Source organism: Trichechus manatus, unplaced genomic scaffold (genome assembly GCF_000243295.1).
Source record: "Trichechus manatus latirostris isolate Lorelei unplaced genomic scaffold, TriManLat1.0 scaffold00077, whole genome shotgun sequence".
Taxonomy (NCBI): domain Eukaryota; kingdom Metazoa; phylum Chordata; class Mammalia; order Sirenia; family Trichechidae; genus Trichechus; species Trichechus manatus.
The window spans coordinates 8,973,641-8,993,841 of NW_004444013.1; the positions used below are offsets into that span (position 1 = coordinate 8,973,641).

General features: G+C 49.3%; 1 protein-coding gene across 2 annotated transcripts; it reads right to left on the reverse strand.

The window, feature by feature from the left end:
- Positions 1-672: 672 nt before the first annotated feature.
- On the reverse strand, positions 673-18,806 carry KCTD7 (potassium channel tetramerization domain containing 7). 2 transcript variants are annotated; one of them, XM_004380780.2, is made up of 5 exons: positions 18,516-18,806; positions 13,417-13,586; positions 5,652-5,830; positions 4,663-5,035; positions 673-1,556 (listed from the first exon to the last, which is right to left on the reverse strand). In XM_004380780.2, exons 1-5 carry the CDS (start codon positions 18,657-18,659, stop codon positions 1,484-1,486), a joined length of 939 nt encoding a protein of 312 aa, XP_004380837.2. In that variant the 5' UTR covers positions 18,660-18,806; the 3' UTR covers positions 673-1,483. The 2 variants fall into 2 exon arrangements, with proteins under 2 accessions (XP_004380837.2, XP_023591078.1); XM_023735310.1 differs by lacking the exon at positions 673-1,556 and adding an exon at positions 2,045-3,933.
- Between the last annotated feature and the right edge of the window lie 1,395 nt (positions 18,807-20,201).

A 20,201-nucleotide genomic window follows, 5' to 3' on the forward strand; every position in this document is an offset into this window, starting at 1 on the left:
ACAGTCATTAGGCCAGTGAATGCATGTGGCACAGACCATGCAGTGCTTTTGTGTAAAAGTCAGGATAATCGGAGACTTGAGGGAGGCAGTTGGAGGGTTGTGTAGCTCCCTGAACTTCAGAACTTACCTTTCTGGATTGATCCATGAAGTAACTCCAAGGGGCATCTTGATGAAGCCACTCATCATCCAGGAAGGTGCCAAACTCTGCCTCAGAGGAAGGGCAGCTTATGTCCATTTTCCTCAAGGAAGGCTCACCTAAGCTTAGAGGCACTCATCTTCCTTCAGAAAGAAGTGGGGGGTACTGCAGAAGGCATTTACTTCAGAACCACCTGACCGGTGAGTTACACAGCGACAAAGCAATTATGGTATCTTCTTTCCCCGAGAGCTCTCGGCAGAAGAGGTCAGAGCTGTCTGCCTGGGTCAGAGCAGGCACATGCCCACCTGAGCGGAGACAAGGCTCGAGCAATCCAGAAGCTTCTCCATGGATCCCACCTTCCTCTAACTTCAGTCAGGGCAGAAGCTCAGCTGCTGCTCTCAGGGGAGAGTCTGTTTTATTTAGTGCAGCATCCCAAAACATACCCCATGTTAAGCAGAAACCAAGACATATTTGCTGGTGAAGGGGGACAGGAAAAAGATGGAGGTGAACTGGGGTGGGGGGGGGCGACTCTGGATGGGGGAAAGCACATCTCTATAAAAAGGAAAGGCACACTACCCAGGTTCTGATGCCCGACTTTAATGCCACCTATGGGTCCTGAGGCTCCATGTGCCAAAGGTACATGAACACACACAGGCTGTGTTATTCCACGTCCACAAGCCCCTCGTGTACAGAAGGAAGACACCGGGCCAGGAGGCCTCCCATACTTCAGAGCCACTGCCTGTCCTTCCCCGACCTTTGTTCCCACCTCCCCCGCCCCCACAGTCCCCCTCCCAGTGCACATATGTGTATATACACAAATTTTCTTCCAGAATTCCAAACACCTCTCCCACCCCAGTCCCAGCTTTAAAGCTTCTCTATTTCAGGACCACAAGGTGGTCACCACTTTCACCCAAGAGCCCCGCAACATGGTGCCCAGGAAAGCCTGGGAGTGCTCACACGAGGAGCAGACAAGGACAGAAGATACGCAGAAGGAAGGCGTCTGAAACTCTCACTGCGGTCAGAGCACTCCGTGTGAAGAGTTGTGTGTTGTCTAGCTGTTGTTTTTCTCAACCTCTTCAGCGCAGGCCGGAATCACACACTGACACTCACCGACTTAATGTCTCACAAATGTCTACTTCCCAGTCCTCCAGACAGTAGTCCAGAACAGGAGGATTAAACCTGCTCAGCCTCAGGTCCAACGGCTCCCAGATAGTCGTAACCCCAGGACAAGAGGGGAAGCTTTTGAGAGTATGTTGCTGCCTTCCGCACGGGAAGCACTGGGCAGCCTGGAGGACCATCCAGAGGGGGAGGAAGGTGGTGAAGAAGTCCATCCTTCTATTCAGAACATCACCAGAAGAATCCCTCCCCCTGGGACGGAGTGACGTGTTTCACTGTGGTCTTGTTTCTGTCTTTTTTGTTGCTATTGGTTTTTTAAAAATTTTTAAAAATTTTATTGTGTTTTAGGTGAAAGTTTACAGCGCAAATTAGTTTTTCATTCAAAAATTTACACACAAACTGTTTTGTGACTTTGGCTGCAATTCCCGCAATGAGTCAGCACTCTCCCCCTTTCTCTGCGACCATTCATCCACTTTTCCTATTCCTTCCTGCCCTCTCGTCTTTGCTTTGGGGCAGGTGTTGCCCATCTGTCTCCTATACTTGATTGAACTAAGAAGCACGTTCTTCACGTGTGTTACTGTTTGTTTTATAGGCCTGTCTAATCTTTGGCTGAAAAGGTGGCTTTGAGAGTGGCTTCAGCTCTAAGTTAGCAGGGTGCCCGGGGGCCATAGTCTTGGGGGTTTCTCCAGTCTATGTCAGACCAGTAAGTCTTTTTTTTGTGAATCTGAATTTTGTTCTACATTTTTCTCCTGCTCTGTCCAGGACCCTCTATTGTGATCCCTGTCAGAACTGCTGGTGGTGATAGCCAGGCACCATCTAGTTCTTCTGGGCTCAGGCTGGTGGAGGCTGTGGTTCATGTGGTTTAATCTGTATTTTTATTGAAATTTTTTATGGCTAGCATTGCAGCATGGGCCTAGCTCCTAAAGCGTCCACCTTCCCACCCAGTGAGCATGGCACCTGGGAGGACAACTGCCCAAAGCTGAACACAAGGGAAGCTCCAAGGCCAGCACTTCAAGGGTCTGACTCCCCAGTAACCACCGGCCTGTCTCAAGATAGACAGTCTTTTCCCTCATTGTGTTGAGGGGCATTTACTGACATTCTGCATGAGAATTCTATGAAAAATACTTCCTTTGCATCAGGGAGCTTTCATCCTTTGGGGCCCTGTTCCTGGCCCAACCCTTCTTATGTGCTGGGCCTGGCTATCTAGACTTGGAGAGGGATCTGACTGGGAGAAGACATTTCCTTAAAAATGACCCCTTTCTTTGGAGGCCACTACACAGTCCACAACATCCTAAACCACCTCCCAGCCTGGCCTTGGCCTCTCAAACCGGGCCACCGAATTCTTTTACTCCCATTAGAAAGAGCTCTAAGCTGGCCAGTCAGTGTCCCTTCTGCCTGCTCTGCTGGCCCAGAGTCCTGTCTCCCCACCTGGCCCAGAGCACACCACTGTGAGAACAGCTTAGGCGGCAGAGAGATGGAGGGAGGGGGTCCTTGCCCAGCACCCCTGAAACCCCAAGCAAGTTTCAGGGCCTGTTTATGAGCAAACCTGCATTTGAGCAAACAGTCGCTCCATGTCTTACGTGGATGGACTCTACCTGGCCCAGCACTGGGATGCTCTGTGGCAGGCTAGACCACTGAAAGCACTGGGCTGACTTATCTCTGCTCCACTCACCCTGACCTCCTCCTGAGTGGCTGGTCTCAGTGTCTGCTGAGAAGTGAACACACATTAGGCAGGAACACCACTCAGAGCCATGGAAAGGAAAGACTGTGCTGTCAGAACAAGGCAAGAGCCACGCTTCGGGGTTAAGCTCCAAGCGGATGTCAGCTCCAGAAAAGAGACTGTCCGAGAATGATAGGAAGAACGCACACCTGGAACCTGAAGGCCTGTCCTTTCCCCTCAGAGCTCGGTCTCCATCTCTGCTCCACGCACATAATAGTGAAATTTACAAGTTCCCACACAGGCACCAGGGGATCAGTGCCCCCCAGTCCCGTGAGGGAACTCAGCTTGCGTCTCGGGCCTGGCCCTCTCTTCCTCAGAGGGACACAGACATCCTCAGCCCCCCTTGCCTCACCTCACCAATCTACTCCTGTAAGACTGGGACCTGTGGGGCTGCCCTCACCAATCCTTTGCATATAAAAAAAATGTCCCTAAGGGGACAGCCCAGTGTATTCATGGTCCCAGTGTACAGAAATGTTGCTTTTGACTAGCGGTGCTGCATGGCTCTGCCTGGAGGAGATGCGTGCCCACATCCTGACCAGCTGCCTGGGCTGCAGACAGCAAGGAGGACGTGCACGGGGAGGAGACCCTTGGCGATCTTTCTTTCTCTCTAGTGCGGGAGTTAACACATAATCAAGGTCTGCTGCTGTCTTCCTACAGCTCTAAGGATGGCTGGGCCTCTCACCCAGCCCTTTCTTCACTGCCCCAGAACAGACACCCTCCCAGAGGAAGAACGTTAGCAGGATAATTCCATAGGGGCTAAAGGGCAGGTTCCCGTCCAAGGAGGTTCCCCCCAAGTCTGACCCTAACACCTGAACAAGCAGCCAAGGAGGTTTTCTGAGCCCCTATGGAGGATGCTACATCTCAAAGAACAGGAAATCTCAGCGCCCTGCTTGCTTTGACTTAGGGAATCTTCAGAAGGAGATTTTGACGTTTGCATTCCAGCCCTGTGAGAAGATAACCCCTGCAAGCAAGGAAGGTTGGTTGAAGGTAGGAGAAGCCAAGGCCCCAAGACAGGGCTGTAAACATGGTGGTTTTCTAAGGCCAGCCTGGTACACAGCTTTGGCAACTAGTTACATCTCCAAGAGGTGGTGAGGGCCATATGCTGGGAAGAAAGAAAGAGTCTGTCCACATCCTCAGATAGCGTGGGGGAGAGGGTGTGCCGGGAGAGACAGGTGCTCTTTCTCCTTCAGACAGGGGCTGCAGGGTGCTTGGGAAACCCCCTCCCGCATCATAGTCAGTGCTTACTTGTACATGCTGAGCACAGGAAGAGGCACGTGAACGGGCAGAGGAAGTGCTTACGCCTACATTAGTTTCCTAACGGGACTCTACAGAGGGCAGAAACTCTCCTGCCAGGCCAAGAAAGTGACAACACCTCTCTGGACTTCCTGGTCAAGCCCTAGCGAGACCCCATCAGCCACAGGCAAAGGCAGCCACACCTCGAAGCAGGGCTGGGAGAGTGCAGGCTCTGGGTCCCGCCGGCACGAACCCTGAGCCTGCCTCTGAGGCGCCATGGAGAGATAGGAGCTGCACTGTCATGCCCTGGGAGTTGTGCCACAGGCTTTGTACACACCTTGCACCTCAGCAGGTCCTGGGGCAGGCAGGAGGCAACCCTCACAGGGACCTTACTCCCAGAGCCATCAAGGGCCACGGCTCCTCCCTGACAGCCTCTGCTCCCCACCAGGCTACTCACCACCATGTGATCTTGAACTCATAGATGGGGCGCTTGCAGTAGTAGTGGTTGATGAGGTGCTTGTCACACACCCCGATGCACTGGTAGTCCACTGTGAGGCCCTGGGCCGAGAGGTCCGTCACCAGGCAATGCAGCAGGTCGTAGACGTCAGCCACGGCCTCCCAGGGCCCAAACGACACATCCACCTCGCAGTGGTGCTCAAAGAGCTGCCCGTCGCTCTCACTCCGCTCGAAGCGCAGGGAGCTGAGGAGCGGACACTCGTAGGGCGTAATGGGCATCTCCTCCTTGAAGACGCAGACCTTGAGCTTAGCGAAGCGGGCCTTCCGCTGCACCGCACGCAGCCGGGCGATCTCCACAATCCGTTCCAGATGGTCTGTGCGGGTGGACACAGTGTCCATCATGGGAGTGGGGAGGGGCAGGGCAGGGGAGCCCCAGTGATGGCAGGATGCAGGAGGAAGAGATTCCCGGGGAAGGGGCTCTGTGGGCCTGGGAAGGGCACAAACTTAACCAGGGCTCATGGTTCTCCATCCCAGCCCCAGCTGCCATTGACTCGACTCTGACTCATGGCTGCTCCATGTGTGTCAGAGTAGAACTGTGCTTCATAGGGTTTTCGATGGCTGACTTTTTGGAAGTAGACTGCCAGGCCTTTCTTCCAAGGCACTTCTGGATGAACTTGAACCTGCAGCTTTTGTTTAGTAGCTGAGTGTGTTAACTGTTTGCACCACCTAGGGCCTCCGTGGTTCTCCTCAGCAAAAAGAAAACCAACGGGATGAGGACTGTTCTCTTAAAAGGAAATGTGATGGCTGTCACAGGCAAGGTGGGCCCACTCCAACCCAAGTCTTTCTGGAGTGATGGGGAGGAGTGGGATTCTCTCCCATCCTGGTCATCGGATGAACCCTGGAGCCACTTGTGCTGGTAGAGACCAAGGCACCAACAGATCCCTGGGACCCTCCTCCCCACCCCCCCATCCTGGGCAGTCGACCCCTCACCTTTGTAATAGGGCATAAGTCCCAGAAACGCCTGGCGCACCTTCTCCCCCTTGAGTGGCTGCATGTTCTCCAGCTGCTCCAGGAGGGCTCCAATGGCATAGTACTGGGCCTCCTTGTACACGGCCCGCACACGCTCCCAGGGTGGCAGGTCCCCCGAGCGCAGGAAGTTCAGCACGTCTCTGAGAGGGAAGGAACGGGGGGCTGGTGAGGAGGAGCTAATGGACCTGGGTGGTGCCACACAGTCAGAGCATGGGCTCTAGCCCCAGACTGCCAGTGAGTGACTTAACCTCTCTGGGCCTGTTTCCTCATCTGTAAAATGGGAAGAAGTAACAAAACTACCTTATAACGTTATAAGGGCATTAAATAAATTAGTATATGAAAAAAAAAACAACCATTGCCATCGATCCTGATGCGTGGTGACCCTATGTGTGCAAAGCAGACATGTTACGTAGGGTTTTCAAGGCTGTGACCTTTTGGAAGCAGATTGCCAGGCCTTTCTCCTCAGGCGCCTCTGGGTGGGTTTGAACCACCAACCTTTTGTTTAGTAGTCAAGTGCTTATCATCTGTGCCACCCAGGGACTCCTGTTCTAGGGCTGAATAAAATCATGCGTTGCATTTTTTAAAAATAAAACCCAGTCCTTCTAATTCTCTTTCCCAATTCATTAGTGCTGAGAGTGATCAGATTCCTCACTGGTAGGTGTGGGAAGAGCTCTCCTGTAAGGACATGTGAGTAAACCACAAGGTGAAGCTGCCACCCCATCATCAGTCTATGACCATACACACCACCAGCAACACCCACTACTCATGTGTTCTCCCATCCAATCCTCCACTTTAGAATGAGGAATCAGGCTCTGAGAGGTCAAGAACCCCCTTATTCAAGGAGCTGCAGCTGCCAGAGACTCGGGTGCAGACAAGGTTGGCTCCAGGCCATACCCGCCAGGCTCCAGACTTCAGCACAAATGGTCCAGTTCAAACGGTCCTCCACAGGGGCACTGGGGCTGCATGAGCCGTGTCAGCAGAGAAATGTACCCCTAAATGCCCTGAGCCCACTCTCTTTTATCTGGGTCTTTGGAAAGCTTCGTCTGCTGATGATGACTCACAGGCTGCTGGAGTCGTGTGGTTCAAGCCGGAATGCCACAACATTCCGCTCTCCACTGTGCCTGTGCTTGGCTCCTCACTCTGCAGTGCCACATGGGCACGGGCACAGCGGCCTAGAGCCAAACCCTGACCCCCTCCTCACGCTCCCATCCAAAACTAGTCCTCTAGGACCTTCTGTGAGCCTTGGTGAGCTCTGGAGAACGTAACCCTGGAGCAAGCCCCAGCTCAGAGTGCTGTAGGAGCTGCCAGCTGGGGCCAGCACATTCTTCCCCCAAACAGCCTGCAAACAGAAATCTTTTTATAGTTCTGCAGAGTGAAGTGACACTTTGTTTTTTCAGCCTTGGAGGCAGCTGATAGCCCCCTGGGGAAACGCAGATGCTCCAAAGCAAATGATTTGGCCACAGGCTCCTTCCTGAGGATAAAAGTGACCTTTCCCAGCGTGGGTGTTCTTGTTTGGCGGCCGGCACAGAGGTGGTGGTTGGAGGGTTTCTGCCTCTCTGGTCATCTGGTTCAAGGTCAAGGACCACATCAGTTCTCTACTCATCTCCAAAGTTACACAGAGTTTCCGCCACATACCCTGACAGGGACCTGGCCAGGGATCACACCAACCAAAAGACACCAAACTCACTGCCGTTGAGTGGATTCCGACTCATGGCAGCCTCCTGTGTTACAAAGTAGAACTGTGCTCCAAAGGGTTTTCTTGGCTGTAATCTTTACAGGAACAGATGCCAAACTTTCTTCTGTGGTGCCGCTGGATGGGTTTGAACCGCTAACATTTAGGTTAGTAGTTTTATAGCTTTTTTTTTTTTTTTTTTTAGGTTAGCAGTCAAGTGCAAACCATTTGTGCCACCCAGGGACCAAAGGGTCACACCAACCAAAAAAATCAAACCCATTGCCATCAAGTCGATTCCCACTCAGTGACCCTATAGGACAGAGCAGAATGGCCCCATAGGGTTTCCAAGAAGAAGCTGGTGAATTCAAACTACGTACTTTTGGTTAGCAGCTGAGCTCTTAACCACTGCACCACCAGGGCTCCAAAGAGTCACACCAGGGCTCTTTATTTACTCCTTATATCTGACAGGCCTGCAGGGCAGCTATGTTGTTGTTGTGGTGTCGTTAGGTGCCATAGAGTCGGTTCCAACTCAGAGCAACCCTACGTACAACAGAATGAAACACTACCCGATCCTGCGCCATCCTCACAATTGTTATGCTTGAGCCCATTGTTGCAGCCACTGTGTCAATCCATCTCATTGAGGATGTTCCTCTTTTTCGCTGACTCTCTACTTTACTGAGCATGATGTCCTTCTCCAGGGACTGATCTCGCTTGATACAATATCCAAAGTTTGTGAGACGAAGTCTCACCATCCTTGCTTCTAAGGAGCATTCGGGCTGTACTTCTTCCAAGACAGATTTGTTCGTTCTTCTGGCAGTCCATGGTATACTCGATATTCTCTGCCAACACCATAATTCAAGGGCATCAATTATTCTTGGTCTTCCTTATTCACTGCTCAGTTTATGAGACGACTGAAAACACCATGGCTTGGGTCAGGTGCACCTTAGTCCTCAAAGTGACATATTTGCTTTTCAACACTTTAAATAGACCTTTTGTAGCAGATCTGCCCAACGTGATATGTTGTCTGATTTATTAACTGCTGCTTCCATGGGCATTGATTGTGGATCCAAGTAAAATGAAATACTTATCAACTTCAATCTTTTCTCCGTTTATCATGATGTTGCTTATTGGTCCAGTTGTGAGGATTTTTGTTGTCTTTATGTTGAGGTGTGATCCATACTGAAGGCTGTAGTCTTTGATCTTCATTAGTAAGGGCTTCAAGGCCTCTTCACTTTCAGCAAGCAAGACTGTCATCTCCATACTGCAGATTGTTAATGAGTCTTCCTCCAATCCTGATGCTGCATTCTTCTTCATACAGTCCAGCTTCTTGGATTATCTGTTCAGCACACAGGTTGAATAAGTATGGTGAAAGGATACGATCCTGACGCACACCTTTCCTGACTTTAAACCACACAGTATCTGCAAAGCAACTATAATTATTCCTTATTTCATAAACAAGGATACTGAGGCTTAAAGTCTTTAAGTTGTTTATGTGTAAGGGGGCCACGTGTCCTTTCGGAAAGGGTAATCTTTTTGAGAGTATGTTTTTCTTTATTGTTAAATGACATGAACGACAGAAGGTTTTTGTTTCTTACCTTGGCAAAATCAAAGCAGGGCAGCTTATGTCGGCCCTCCCCTCACCTTTTTTGGTCTGTGTCTTAGTTATCTAGTCTGAAGTATGCACTCCGCCCCCACCTCTTCTTGCTTGGTGGTATAAAGTCCCCCTCCTCTCTGCTCAATTCTCTCTTTTATATCTAAAAAGAGACTGTCTCAAGATACAAACTAATCCAGTAGATTGAGTCCTGCCTCATTAACATAACTGCCTCTAATCCTGCCTCATTAACATTGTTATGGATTGAATTGTGTCCCCCAAAGATGTGTATCAACTTGGCGAAGCCACGACTCCCCATATTGTGTGATTGTCTACCATTTTGTCACTTGATACGGTTTTCCTATGCGTTGTAAATTGTACCTCTATCATGTTAATGAGGCAGGATTAGAAGCAGTTATGTTAATGAGACAGGACTCAATCTACAAGATTAGGTTGTATTTTGAGTCACTTTCTTTTGAGATTAAAAAAGCAGAAAGATGGGGGACCTCATAACACCAAGAAAGCAGTGACAGGAGCAGAGTGCATCCTTTGGACCTGGGGTTCCTGTGCTGAAAAGCTCCTAGTCCAGGGGAAGATTGATGACAAGGACCTTCCTCCAGAGCCACTGAGACAGAAAGCCTTCTCCTGGAGCTGATGCACCAAATTTGGACTTCTAGCCTACTAGACTGTGAGAGAATAAACTTCTCTTTGTTGAAGCCATCAACTTGTGGTATTTCTGTTATAGCAGCACTATATAACCAAGACAAACATCATAAAAGCTAGGATTTACAATACATAGGATAATCGCATAAATATTCCAAGAAGCTGGACTACATGAAGAATGGAGAATTAGGATTAAAGGAAGACTCATTAACAACCTGCGATATGCAGATGACACAACCTTCCTTGCTGAAAGTGAAGAGGACTTGAAACACTTACTGATGAAGATCAAAGACTACAGCCTTCAGTCTGGATTGCACCTCAACATAAAGAAAACAAAAATCCTCACAACTGGACCAATAAGCAACATCATGATAAACAGAGAAAAGACTGAAGTTGTCAAGGATTTCACTTTACTTGGATCCACAATCAACACCCATGGAAGCAGCAGTCAAGAAATCAAATGATGCATTGCACTGGGCAAATCTGCTGCAAAAGACCTCTTTAAAGTGTTAAAAAAGCAAAGATGTCACTTTAAGGACTAAGGTGCACCTGATCCAAGCCATGGTATTTTCAATTGCCTCATATGCATGCAAAAGCTGGGCAATGAATAAGGAAGACAGAAGAGGAATTGACGCCTTTGAGTTACTGTGTTGGTGAAGAATGCTGAATATACATACCATGGACTGCCAAAAGAACAAACAAATCTGTCTTGGAAGAAGTACAGCCAGAATGCTCCTTAGAAGCAAGGATGGCGAGACTTCATCTCACATACTTTGGACATGTTATCAGGAGGGATCAGTCCCTGGAGAAAGACACCATGCTTGGTAAAGTAGAGAGTAAGTGAAAAAGAGGAAGACCCTCAATGAGATGGACTGACATAGTAACTGCAGCAATGGGCTCAAGCATAACAACAATCATGAGGATGGCACAAGACCGGGCAGTGTTTCATTCTGTTGTACATAGGGTTGCTATGAGTTAGAACCGACCCGATGGCACCTAACAACAAAGGGATAATCACATCAGATCACAAAATGGTGGACAACCATACAATACTGGGAATCGTGGTCTAGCCAAGTTGATACACACTTTGGGGGACACAATACAATCCATAACAGTTTGTTTTAAACTATAGTAAGATGTCTGGGAACCACTGCTGCACACCATGGCAACGCAGAACCCCAGAATTTGGAACTGACAGCGTTCTCCGAGAGGCTCTTTTATACTCTCCTCGCCTCTAGGTAGAGACGCACCTATTCCTTTCCACACAAATGACAACTTCTGGTCTTAAACGGCATAGAATAGAAGAAGTATCATCATTCCCGGCCAGTGTGTGTTCCCTGGGACTTCCCTATCATTGTCTTCTTTAGGAAAGAAACTAAGAATTTTGACCCAATGTAGTAAGCACATTTATTAAATGCCATCAACACATTATCTCCTTTTCTAGGTACTATGGTTAAGTGTTCTGCTGCTAACCAAAAGGTCAGCAGTTCGAATCCACCAGCTGCTCCTTGGAAACCCTATGGGGCAGTTTTACTCTGTCCTATAGGTTTGCTATGAGTCAGGATCAACTCAACGGCAATGGGTTTGGGATTTTTTGGTTTTTAGATAGTATGGAAGAAAAAAAAAATTAATGTCAAGCCAATTCTGACTCATGGTGAATCCCTGTGTTACAGAATAGAACTGCGCTCCACAGGGCTTTCTTGGCTGTTCAGTTTGTGCTCGACTGCTAACTTAAAGCCTAGTGATTCAAACTTACCCAACTGGTACCACAGAAGAAAAGTCCCAGTGATCTGCTTCCATTAAGATTATAGCCAAGAAAAAAAAAAATCATCTGTATGAGATCAAACAGTCAACAATTACTTTCAAACAAAGATGAGAATGTAAGGGGGCAGGGAAACTAGATTAATGGAAACAGAACAACAAGAGTGGAAATACTGAGAGTGTTCATGCATTGTGAAGAATGTAACCAATGTCACTGAACAATCTGTGTAGAAATTGTTGAATGTAAAGCAAAACTGCTTTGTAAACCTTCACCAAAAACACAATATTTTTTTATTGTGCTTTAAGTGAAAGTTAACAATTCAAGTTAGTCTCGCATACAAAAATTTATACACACATTGTTTTGTGACCCTAGTTGCTCTCCCTATACTGTGACAGCACATCCTCCTTTCCACCCCAGATTTCCCATGTCCATTCAACCAGCCCCTGTCCCTTTCTGCCTTCTCATCTTGCCTCTGGACAGGAGCTGCCCATTTAGTCTCATGTATCTACTTGAGCTAAGAAGCACTCTTCACGAGTATCATTTTATGTCCCATAGTCCAGTCTGATCTTTGTCTGAAGAGTTGGCCTCGGGAATGGTTTTAGTTTTGTGCTAACAGAGAGTCTCGGGGCCATGTCTTCCAGGTCCCTCCAGTCTCAGTCAAACCATCTGATCTGGTTTTTTTTTTACTAGAATTTGAGTTCTGCCTCCCACTTTTCTCTTGCTCCATCAGGGACTCTCTTTTGTGTTCCCTGTCATTGGTGGTAGCTGGGTACCATCTAGTTCTTATGGTCTCAGGCTGATGAAGTCTCTGGTTTATGTGGCCCTTCTTTCTCTCGGGCTAATATTTTCCTTGTGTCTTTGCTGTTCTTCATTCTCCTTTGTTCCAAGTGGTTTGGACCAATTGATGAATCTTAGATGGCCGCTCAATAGCTCTTAAGGCCCCAGACCCCACTCACCAAAGTAGGATGCAGAACATTTTCTTAATAAACTTTGTTATGCAATTGACCTGGATGTCCCCTGAAACCATGGTCCCCAGACCCCTGCCCCTGCTACTCTGTCCCTCAAAATGTTTGGTTGTATTCAGGAAACTTCTTAGCTTTTGGTTTAGTCCAATTGTGCTGAATTCCCCTGTAGTGTGTGTTGTCCTTCCCTTCACCTAAGATAATTCTTGTCTACTACTAGTTAGTGAATACCCCTCTCCCTCCCTCCCCACTCTCGTAACCATCAAAGAACATTTTCTTCTGTGTTTAAACCTTTTCTTGAGTTCTTATAATAGTAGTCTTATACAATATTTGTCCTTTTGCAACTGACTAATTTCACTCAGCATAATGCATTCCAAATTCTTCCATGTTATAAGATGTTTCATGGATTCATTGTTGTTCTTAATCATTGCATAGTATTCCATTGTGTGAATATACCAAAATTTGTTTATCCATTCGTCCGTTGATGGGCACCTAGGTTGTTTGCATCTTTTGCTACTGTGAACAGTGCTGCGATGAACATGAGTGTGCATATATCTATTCATGTGACGGTTCTTATTTCTCTAGGATATCTTCCAAGGAGTGGGACTGCTGGACCGTATGGCACTTCTATTTCTAGCTTTTTAAGGAAGCGCCAAAGGGATTTCCAATGTGGCTGTACCATTTTACATTCCCACCAACAGTGTATAATGTTCCAGTCTCTTCACAACCTTTCCAACATTTATTATTTTGTGTAAAAAACACAATAAAATATAAAAAAAAAAAAATGACAGCCAAGAAAACCCTATGGAGCAGTTCTACCCTAAAACACATGGGGTTGCCATGAGTTGGAACCAACAAGAACAACAACAATCTTTACAGAAGCAGTTTGCCCAGCCTTTCTCCTGTGGGCACTGGCTGGGTTTGAATCGCCAATCTTTAGGTTAGTAGTTGAGTACAAACTGTTTGTGCCACCCAGAGACCTTCTAGGTACTATTGAAGATGCCAAAGGCCCAAACCCAAGCCCACGCTACTCATTTGCATGGACTATAAAACTGACCGCGGAGGGGGAGACTTACCCAAAGTGCGCACCATCGCGGTCGATGAAGTACCGGCCCTCGGCATCAGTAGGGATGTAATGACGCCCACTGAACATGGCCGCCAGCATGGTGTCTTCATAGCGCCGCAGGGTGGACAGGCGTGTGGTGAAGTGGGCCCCTCCAATGTTGAGGGGGACAACCTCAGGAAACTGGAAAGGAACCACCAGGGGTCTCAGACAGGCAAGGGGAATGAGAGCCAGGCTGTCTGACGAGTGCCATACCATTCACTCTGTCACCCAAATCCACACCCAGGGGTCTGTATGAATGCTTTCTTGTCTCCCCTCTGTCTTCCCAATACCATCAATTGCCAAGTCCTGCGCATTCTACCCCTAAACTACTAAACCAGTTGCCATCGAGTCAATTCCAACTCATGGTGATTCCACATGTGTCAGAGTAAAACTGTTCCATTGGGTTTTCAGTAGCTGATTTTTCAGAAGCAGATTACTAGGCTTTTCTTCCAAGGTGCCTCTGGGTGGACTCAAACCTCCCACCTTTTATTTAGCAGCCAAGCACACTAACCATTTGTGGCACCCAGGGACGACTATACCTCTAAAACCAAAAACCAAACACACAGGGATTGCAAACATTGTCATGAAACAATTTGTGCATGAATTATTGAATGGGAAACTAATTTTTTTAAATGTACTTTAGACAAAGGTTTACAGAGCAAACTAGTTTCTCATTAAACAATTAATACACATATTATTTTGTGACATTGGATGCCAACCCCACAACATGTCAACACTCTCCCTTTCTCGAACTTGGGTTCCCCACTACCAGCTTTCCTGTCCCCTCTTGCTTTCTAGTCCTTGCCCCTGGACTGGTGTACACATTTAGTCTTGTTTTGTTTTATGGGCCTGTCTCATCTTTGGCTGAAGGGTGAACTTCAGGAGTAGCTTCATTACTGAGCTATAAGGGTGTCGGGATCATACTCTTGAGGTTTATCCAGTCTCTATCAGACCAGTAAGTCTGATCTTTTTTTTTCCTTTCTTTTGTGAGTTACAATTTTGTTCTATATTTTTCTCCAGCTCTGTCTGGGACCCTCTATTGTGATCCCTGTCAGAGCCATTGGTGGTGGTAGCCAGACACCATCCAGTTGTGCTGGACTCAGTCTGGTGGAGGCTGTGGTAGCTGTGGTCCATTAGTTCTTTGGACTAATCTTTCCCTTGTGTCTTTGGTTTTCTTCATTCTCACTTGCTCCAGATGAGGTGAAACCAGTGGAGTATCTTAGATGGCCACTCACAAGCTTTTAAGGCTGAAGGGGAAACTAATTTGCTGGGTAAACTTTCACTTAAAGCACAACCAAATGTTCAAAAAAAAACCAAACCCACTGCTGTCGAGTCGATTCCAACTCATGACGACCCCATGTGTTACAGAGAATTGCTCCGTAGGGTTTTCTTGGCTGTAATCTTTATGGAAGGAGATCACCAGGTCTTTCTCCTATGGTGCTGCTGGGTGGATTCAAACCGTCAACCTCTTGGTTAGTAAACAAGCACAAACCATTTGCACAATGCAGGGACATTATTCTACCTCTAAGAGCTCTCTTATCAGGTCTCTCACCCCAACCCCACTATCTCACTCTGCATGTCAAATTTTCATCGTCCTTTTTCCACTGCCTGAGCTTGCCACCTCTGTATCCTTGCCCAAGGTGTCTCCTCAGCCCAGAATGCTCTTACCACCCTTCCTCTCCCTCATACGCACCACCTAGCAAACAGAACTACACTCAACAGTGGTGTAGGTTTTCACTGAACAGGGGCGCCTGGATGAGAGGGACCTGCTAACTCAGCTGTGAGCCTTTTTCTAATCCACACCAAGGAACCATACAGGTTAACAGCATCCACTCACCCTAAAGATTCCCCTCCTCTGTGAGCACTTCTGCTCTCCTCTCCTACTACTAAGTGAAAGGTTGGTGGTTTGAACCCACCCAGCAGCACTGTGGAAGAAAGGCCTGGCAATCTGCTTCCATAAATATGACAAGAAAACCCTACAGAGTGCACTTCTACTAAGTAACACATGGAGCTGCCATGAGTCAGAATCGACTTGATGGCGATGGTTTGGTTTTTGTTTGGTCCCTTGCCTGCCCTCAAGATGTTGTTATTCGTTGCTATGGCCGTGTGTGTCAGAGTAGAACTGTGCTCCATAGGCTTGTCAGGGCTGTGACCTTTGTGAGACACCTCTGGGTGGGTTCGAACCACCACCGTTTCGGCCAATAGTTGAGCACTTAGCCATTTGCGCCACTGAGAGACTCCCCCAAGACAGTCAACAAAACACTCCCTCCATTGTGCCTTCACTCTGTTCCACACTCTATTATAGCACCTAGTACGATACACTGACAATTATTTTCTTCTGTCAACCGGCCCTACCAGACCTCAAGCTGCCCAAGAGCAGGGACAGCATCGTGTCCTTCAACCATGGGCCACTGACGGCAGGGCTCAGCAGATGTCTGTTGAATACCTCCAGGCATCCACTCCTCATTCTCTGTTCCTCACCATTCCCTCCTGCTGAATCTGCAGAGATTAGTCTCCAGCCTGACCAAGGTGCTAGAGGCAAGGGCTGGGTGAGGAGCAGGGAAATGAGGGGGTAGATTTGCCCCGGGAAGCTTGAGGTCCCCCTAAAACACACAGGCATTTTGTGTTTTTTGTTGAATGGCTTTCCCAGCCCCCAGTTTCTACCCACTGCATGTGAAAGAGATGAGGCCAGTTCTAATTTTCCCACAAACCTCTTGTAGATTAACAGAAATTTTATCCCAGCACATACTTTTCAGTATTATGACATCTCTCTGGCTCCAGTGAAAGTCTGCATATTTATCGAGACAGTCCCTTTTCCCACCTTTCAAACTGTTTGTGAAATAAAGTAGGATAAAATACATTAACTACAACTTACCCAGGGCCTTGTACAGTAAAGACCGAAATATTCATTGAATATATGGATGAATGCATGAATGAATGAATGAGCCTGACAGGCGTTTACAGTTCTGTGGATGTGTGTATTATTACTCTTCTGCTCCCAGAGGAGGTAGAAATGCCTTCTGCTTATTCTATGTTGTTGTTGTCAGCTGCCATCAAGCTGGCCCCTAATTCATGGCGACCCCATGCACAATGGAACAAAATGCTGCCCAGTTCTACACCATCCCAATGATGGGTTATGAATCAGACCGTTGTGATCCATAGGGTTTTCACTGGCTGCTTTTTGGAAGTAGATCACCAGTTCTTTCTTACTAGCCATCTTAGTCTGGAAGCTCTACTGCAACCTGTTCAGTATCATAGCAACTCACAAGCCACCACTAACAGACAGGCAGTGGCTGCACATGAGGTGCATTGGCCAGGAACCTGGGCCTCCCACATGGAAGGGGAGAATTCTACCACTGAACCACCACTTCCCCAGCTTATTCTATACCTCCTATAAAACCATTCTCTGTGCATACCAAGGATCAAATATCATTTTGGAATAATACATTCCAAAATGTATTACAAGTGTAATACATTTTGTATCACAAATTTGTAATACAACTTCTTTATATTTGTGGAGATCTTTAAATCTTTTCCAAGAATATCTCCTAACAATCCAAGTGTTTGTCACATATTAGAGATGAGAAGACCGAGGCAGGAAGGAAAAAAGCAATTGAAAATAGAGTTTAGAGCAGTGCAATCGGCAGGGAGCTGGCACAAGAGCCCTGGCCTACCAGCTCCATGTCCTTTGCTCTTTCCCTCAAGCCAAATAGTTCTTCCAATGACAATGCACAAAAGGATCCTTAACACTCCCCTCTGCACTTGTTAAAAACGGCACCACTGTGCCTCCAGTGGCCCTTTTCTTCCAATTGCTAGAAGTACTTCTAACTGAAAGGTTGGCAGTTCAAATCCACCCACAGGTGCCTTGAAAGAAAGGCATTGGGATCTGCTTCTGAAACATCAGCCATTAAAACCCTATGAATTGCAGTCCTACTCTGACACACATGGGGGCACTATGAGTCGGAGTCACCTCGATGGGAACTAGCTTAAAAGTACTGCTAGAGTTTTGCTCATTTTCACAAGCTCTCCATGATGGAGAAGCTTGTTAAGAGAAGCTCACAGGCCGGGCGGTGGGAGGGCGGTGGAGGGGGAGGCAGAATCCAGCCTGGCTCAGCATGTCTCCAGCAGCCCTAGGCACTGAGTCCACTGGAGAGGAGAGAAGCTGTCTGTCTGGGATTGGGACAGCTCGGGGACTCTTTTGAGATTAATTTACCAAGGTTTTTAGCTCTTTCAAACCACTTCACACCCAGTTCCTCACCTGATCCTCACACTGTGGTGACAGAAGAGCAAACTGAGGCCTAGAGGACCAGACAGCTTCAGTGAGGTCAGCAAGGAGCTAGTGGGACTTCCTCTGTGGGACCCATCCCACTCCCAGCTGTAGGAACAGGGCTTCCAGCTCCAAGCGACACTATCTACTTCCTAGAGCCTCGCCCAGCCTAGCCCAGTGTCTCTGGGGCTCTGTCTCCCCTGTCACATGCTCCCACACCTAGCACTACCTTAGCCTCCACCTCCTGGTTTCCACCCTCAGTGCCCCGCAGCATTCCTCCCTCCTGTACTCCCTTGTCTTGAGGGTCATCGCAGGCGTTAGTAGGATGGAATTTCACAAGGCAGTGAGACGGGGGCGGGGGTGGGTGGGCACCGTGCATCAGGGCACAGCAGCTAATGTGCTAGAGTGATGGAGAAGAAGGGGCTGTGTGGACACCCCTACTCATCGGCCTGCTGCTTCTCTGCTGCTGGCTCCTTGCGCGTCTCTGGGCAGCTGGAGGCTGGCTTTCGGCCGCTGCCCCAGCCTCCTCTTGGCCTCTCTGGAAGACAGCAGCATCTCCGGGCTTCTGGTCCAGTTAGCGGCCTGGCCTCCCGCCTCAGGTTGGTGGGGACGGGGCAGAGAGGTGGGGTCAGTCATCCTCTCAGGCCGGACGCACTACAGGGGCTGCGGACCCGGTACCCCTGAGGCAGGGGACACACCCGGGCCATCACTGGTGGGGGAGCCCGACTCCTGGACATCGCGGCGCTCCCACCCCAAGGGCAGCTGCCCGGCCCTGCTGCCCCTCCTGGCCCCGGCCCCGGTACCTCCTGGGGCAGCAGCGGCAGCGCATGCCCCGCCTGCGTGGCCGTCGGGGTGGCCGGCTCCAGAGAGTCGTCCTCGGCGTCGGAGCTGGACATGGCACCGGCCGGGCGACGGCTGTCTGGCTCCCGCCCTGTGACTACCACCATCCCTCTGGCTCTGGACAGGGGGCGCGGCTCAAGCGCTAGCGCTGAGCAGCGCTCGGCATGATGCGGCTGACAAGCGGCGGCAGAGCGCGGCGGCAGAGCGCGGCGGCGGGGCCGGAGACCGGCCGCTCGCTCGGCTGACCCGAACCGAACCACCGCCGCCCGTAGCCGCTGGCCTCACGGAGCTGCCGCCCCCATTGGCTAAGCCCCGCGCACTCCGCTCCTGATAGAAAGCAGGCTTGCCCAATCACCGAGCAGGAGCGCGTTCAGTCTGCGTCTGAGTGGCTTGCTTGCCTGCCCGGTTCTGATTGGCCCTCTCCGCCCTCTAACGCTGGTCCCCTTTATAGAGGGAGGTGGTGCTCTGGGTGCGCGCGGCGGGTGCCTGGGGCGGGGTGCGCAGTGTTGTCGCCCCCTAAGTGGGGCCTCTTCGTTGTCTCTGAGAGTGGCTCCCGCAATGGGTAACGACTCACTCACCCTTGTCTCCAGTGGAGGCCTGGCAGCCGTTCCTGGAGGATGTGGTGGGAGGATGTGGAAGAGGAAGAGCGACACAGCTAGAGCGGCCGCCCCTCCTCAGGCCCTAAGGGCAAAAGCTAGGTCTCCAGACCTCCCCCATTGCCAGGCTTGAAGGAATCAGAAAGCAAACTCCAAGTAGGAGCAGTTGAGTTGAGTTCATCATGACAGTGACTCTGCACCCTCTCCGTGGCAGATCCTCCTCTGGGCGCCTGGCCACACGGATGGAGACAGGCCTGTGGAGGAGGAGTCCAGCCTGGCCCGGCCCCAGGCACTGAGTCCCCTGGAGGGGAGAGAAGGTGTCTGTATGGGCCTGGGGCATCTCTGGGCCTCTTTTGGGATTAACTCACCAAGGTGTTTAGCTCTTTCAAACGACTTCACACCCAGTTCCTCACCTGACCCTAACATTGTGGTGACAGAAGAGTAAACAGGCCTAGAGGACCAGACAGCTTCAGGGAGGTCAGCAAGGAGTTAGTGGGACTTCCTCTGTGGGGCCCATCCCACTCCCAGCTGTAGGAGTCTTCTGGGCCAGTGCTTTCTCCAACTTTAGTGTGCAGCCAACGAGGGAGGGCTTGTCCAGAGACACATTCCCAGTTCCACCCCTAGGGATCTGATTCAGGAGGTCTGCGGTGTTGCCCTTGAATTTGTGTTCCTAACAAACTCCCAGATGATTCAGATGCTGCAAATCCCTGAACCAGACTTTCTGACTCATGGTGACTCCATGTGTGTCAGAGGAGAACTGCTCCACGGGCTTCTCAATGGCTGATTTTTCAGAAGTAGATTGCCAGGCCTTTCTTTCAAGGCACCTCTGGATAGATTTGAACCTCCAACTTTCTGGTTAGCAGCCGAGCTCATTACCTGTTTGCACTACCCAGGGACTCGACACTTTGAGTAGCACTGCCCTAAAGGAGGCCCCCTGAGGCCTTCTCTTATCTACAACTACATGCTCCAGCCTTTTTCAAAAATGCCTATAACAAAATTTCTTCTTTCCTTCCTTATGCAAATTAGGATGTTTCACCTGTAACAGAAATAGCA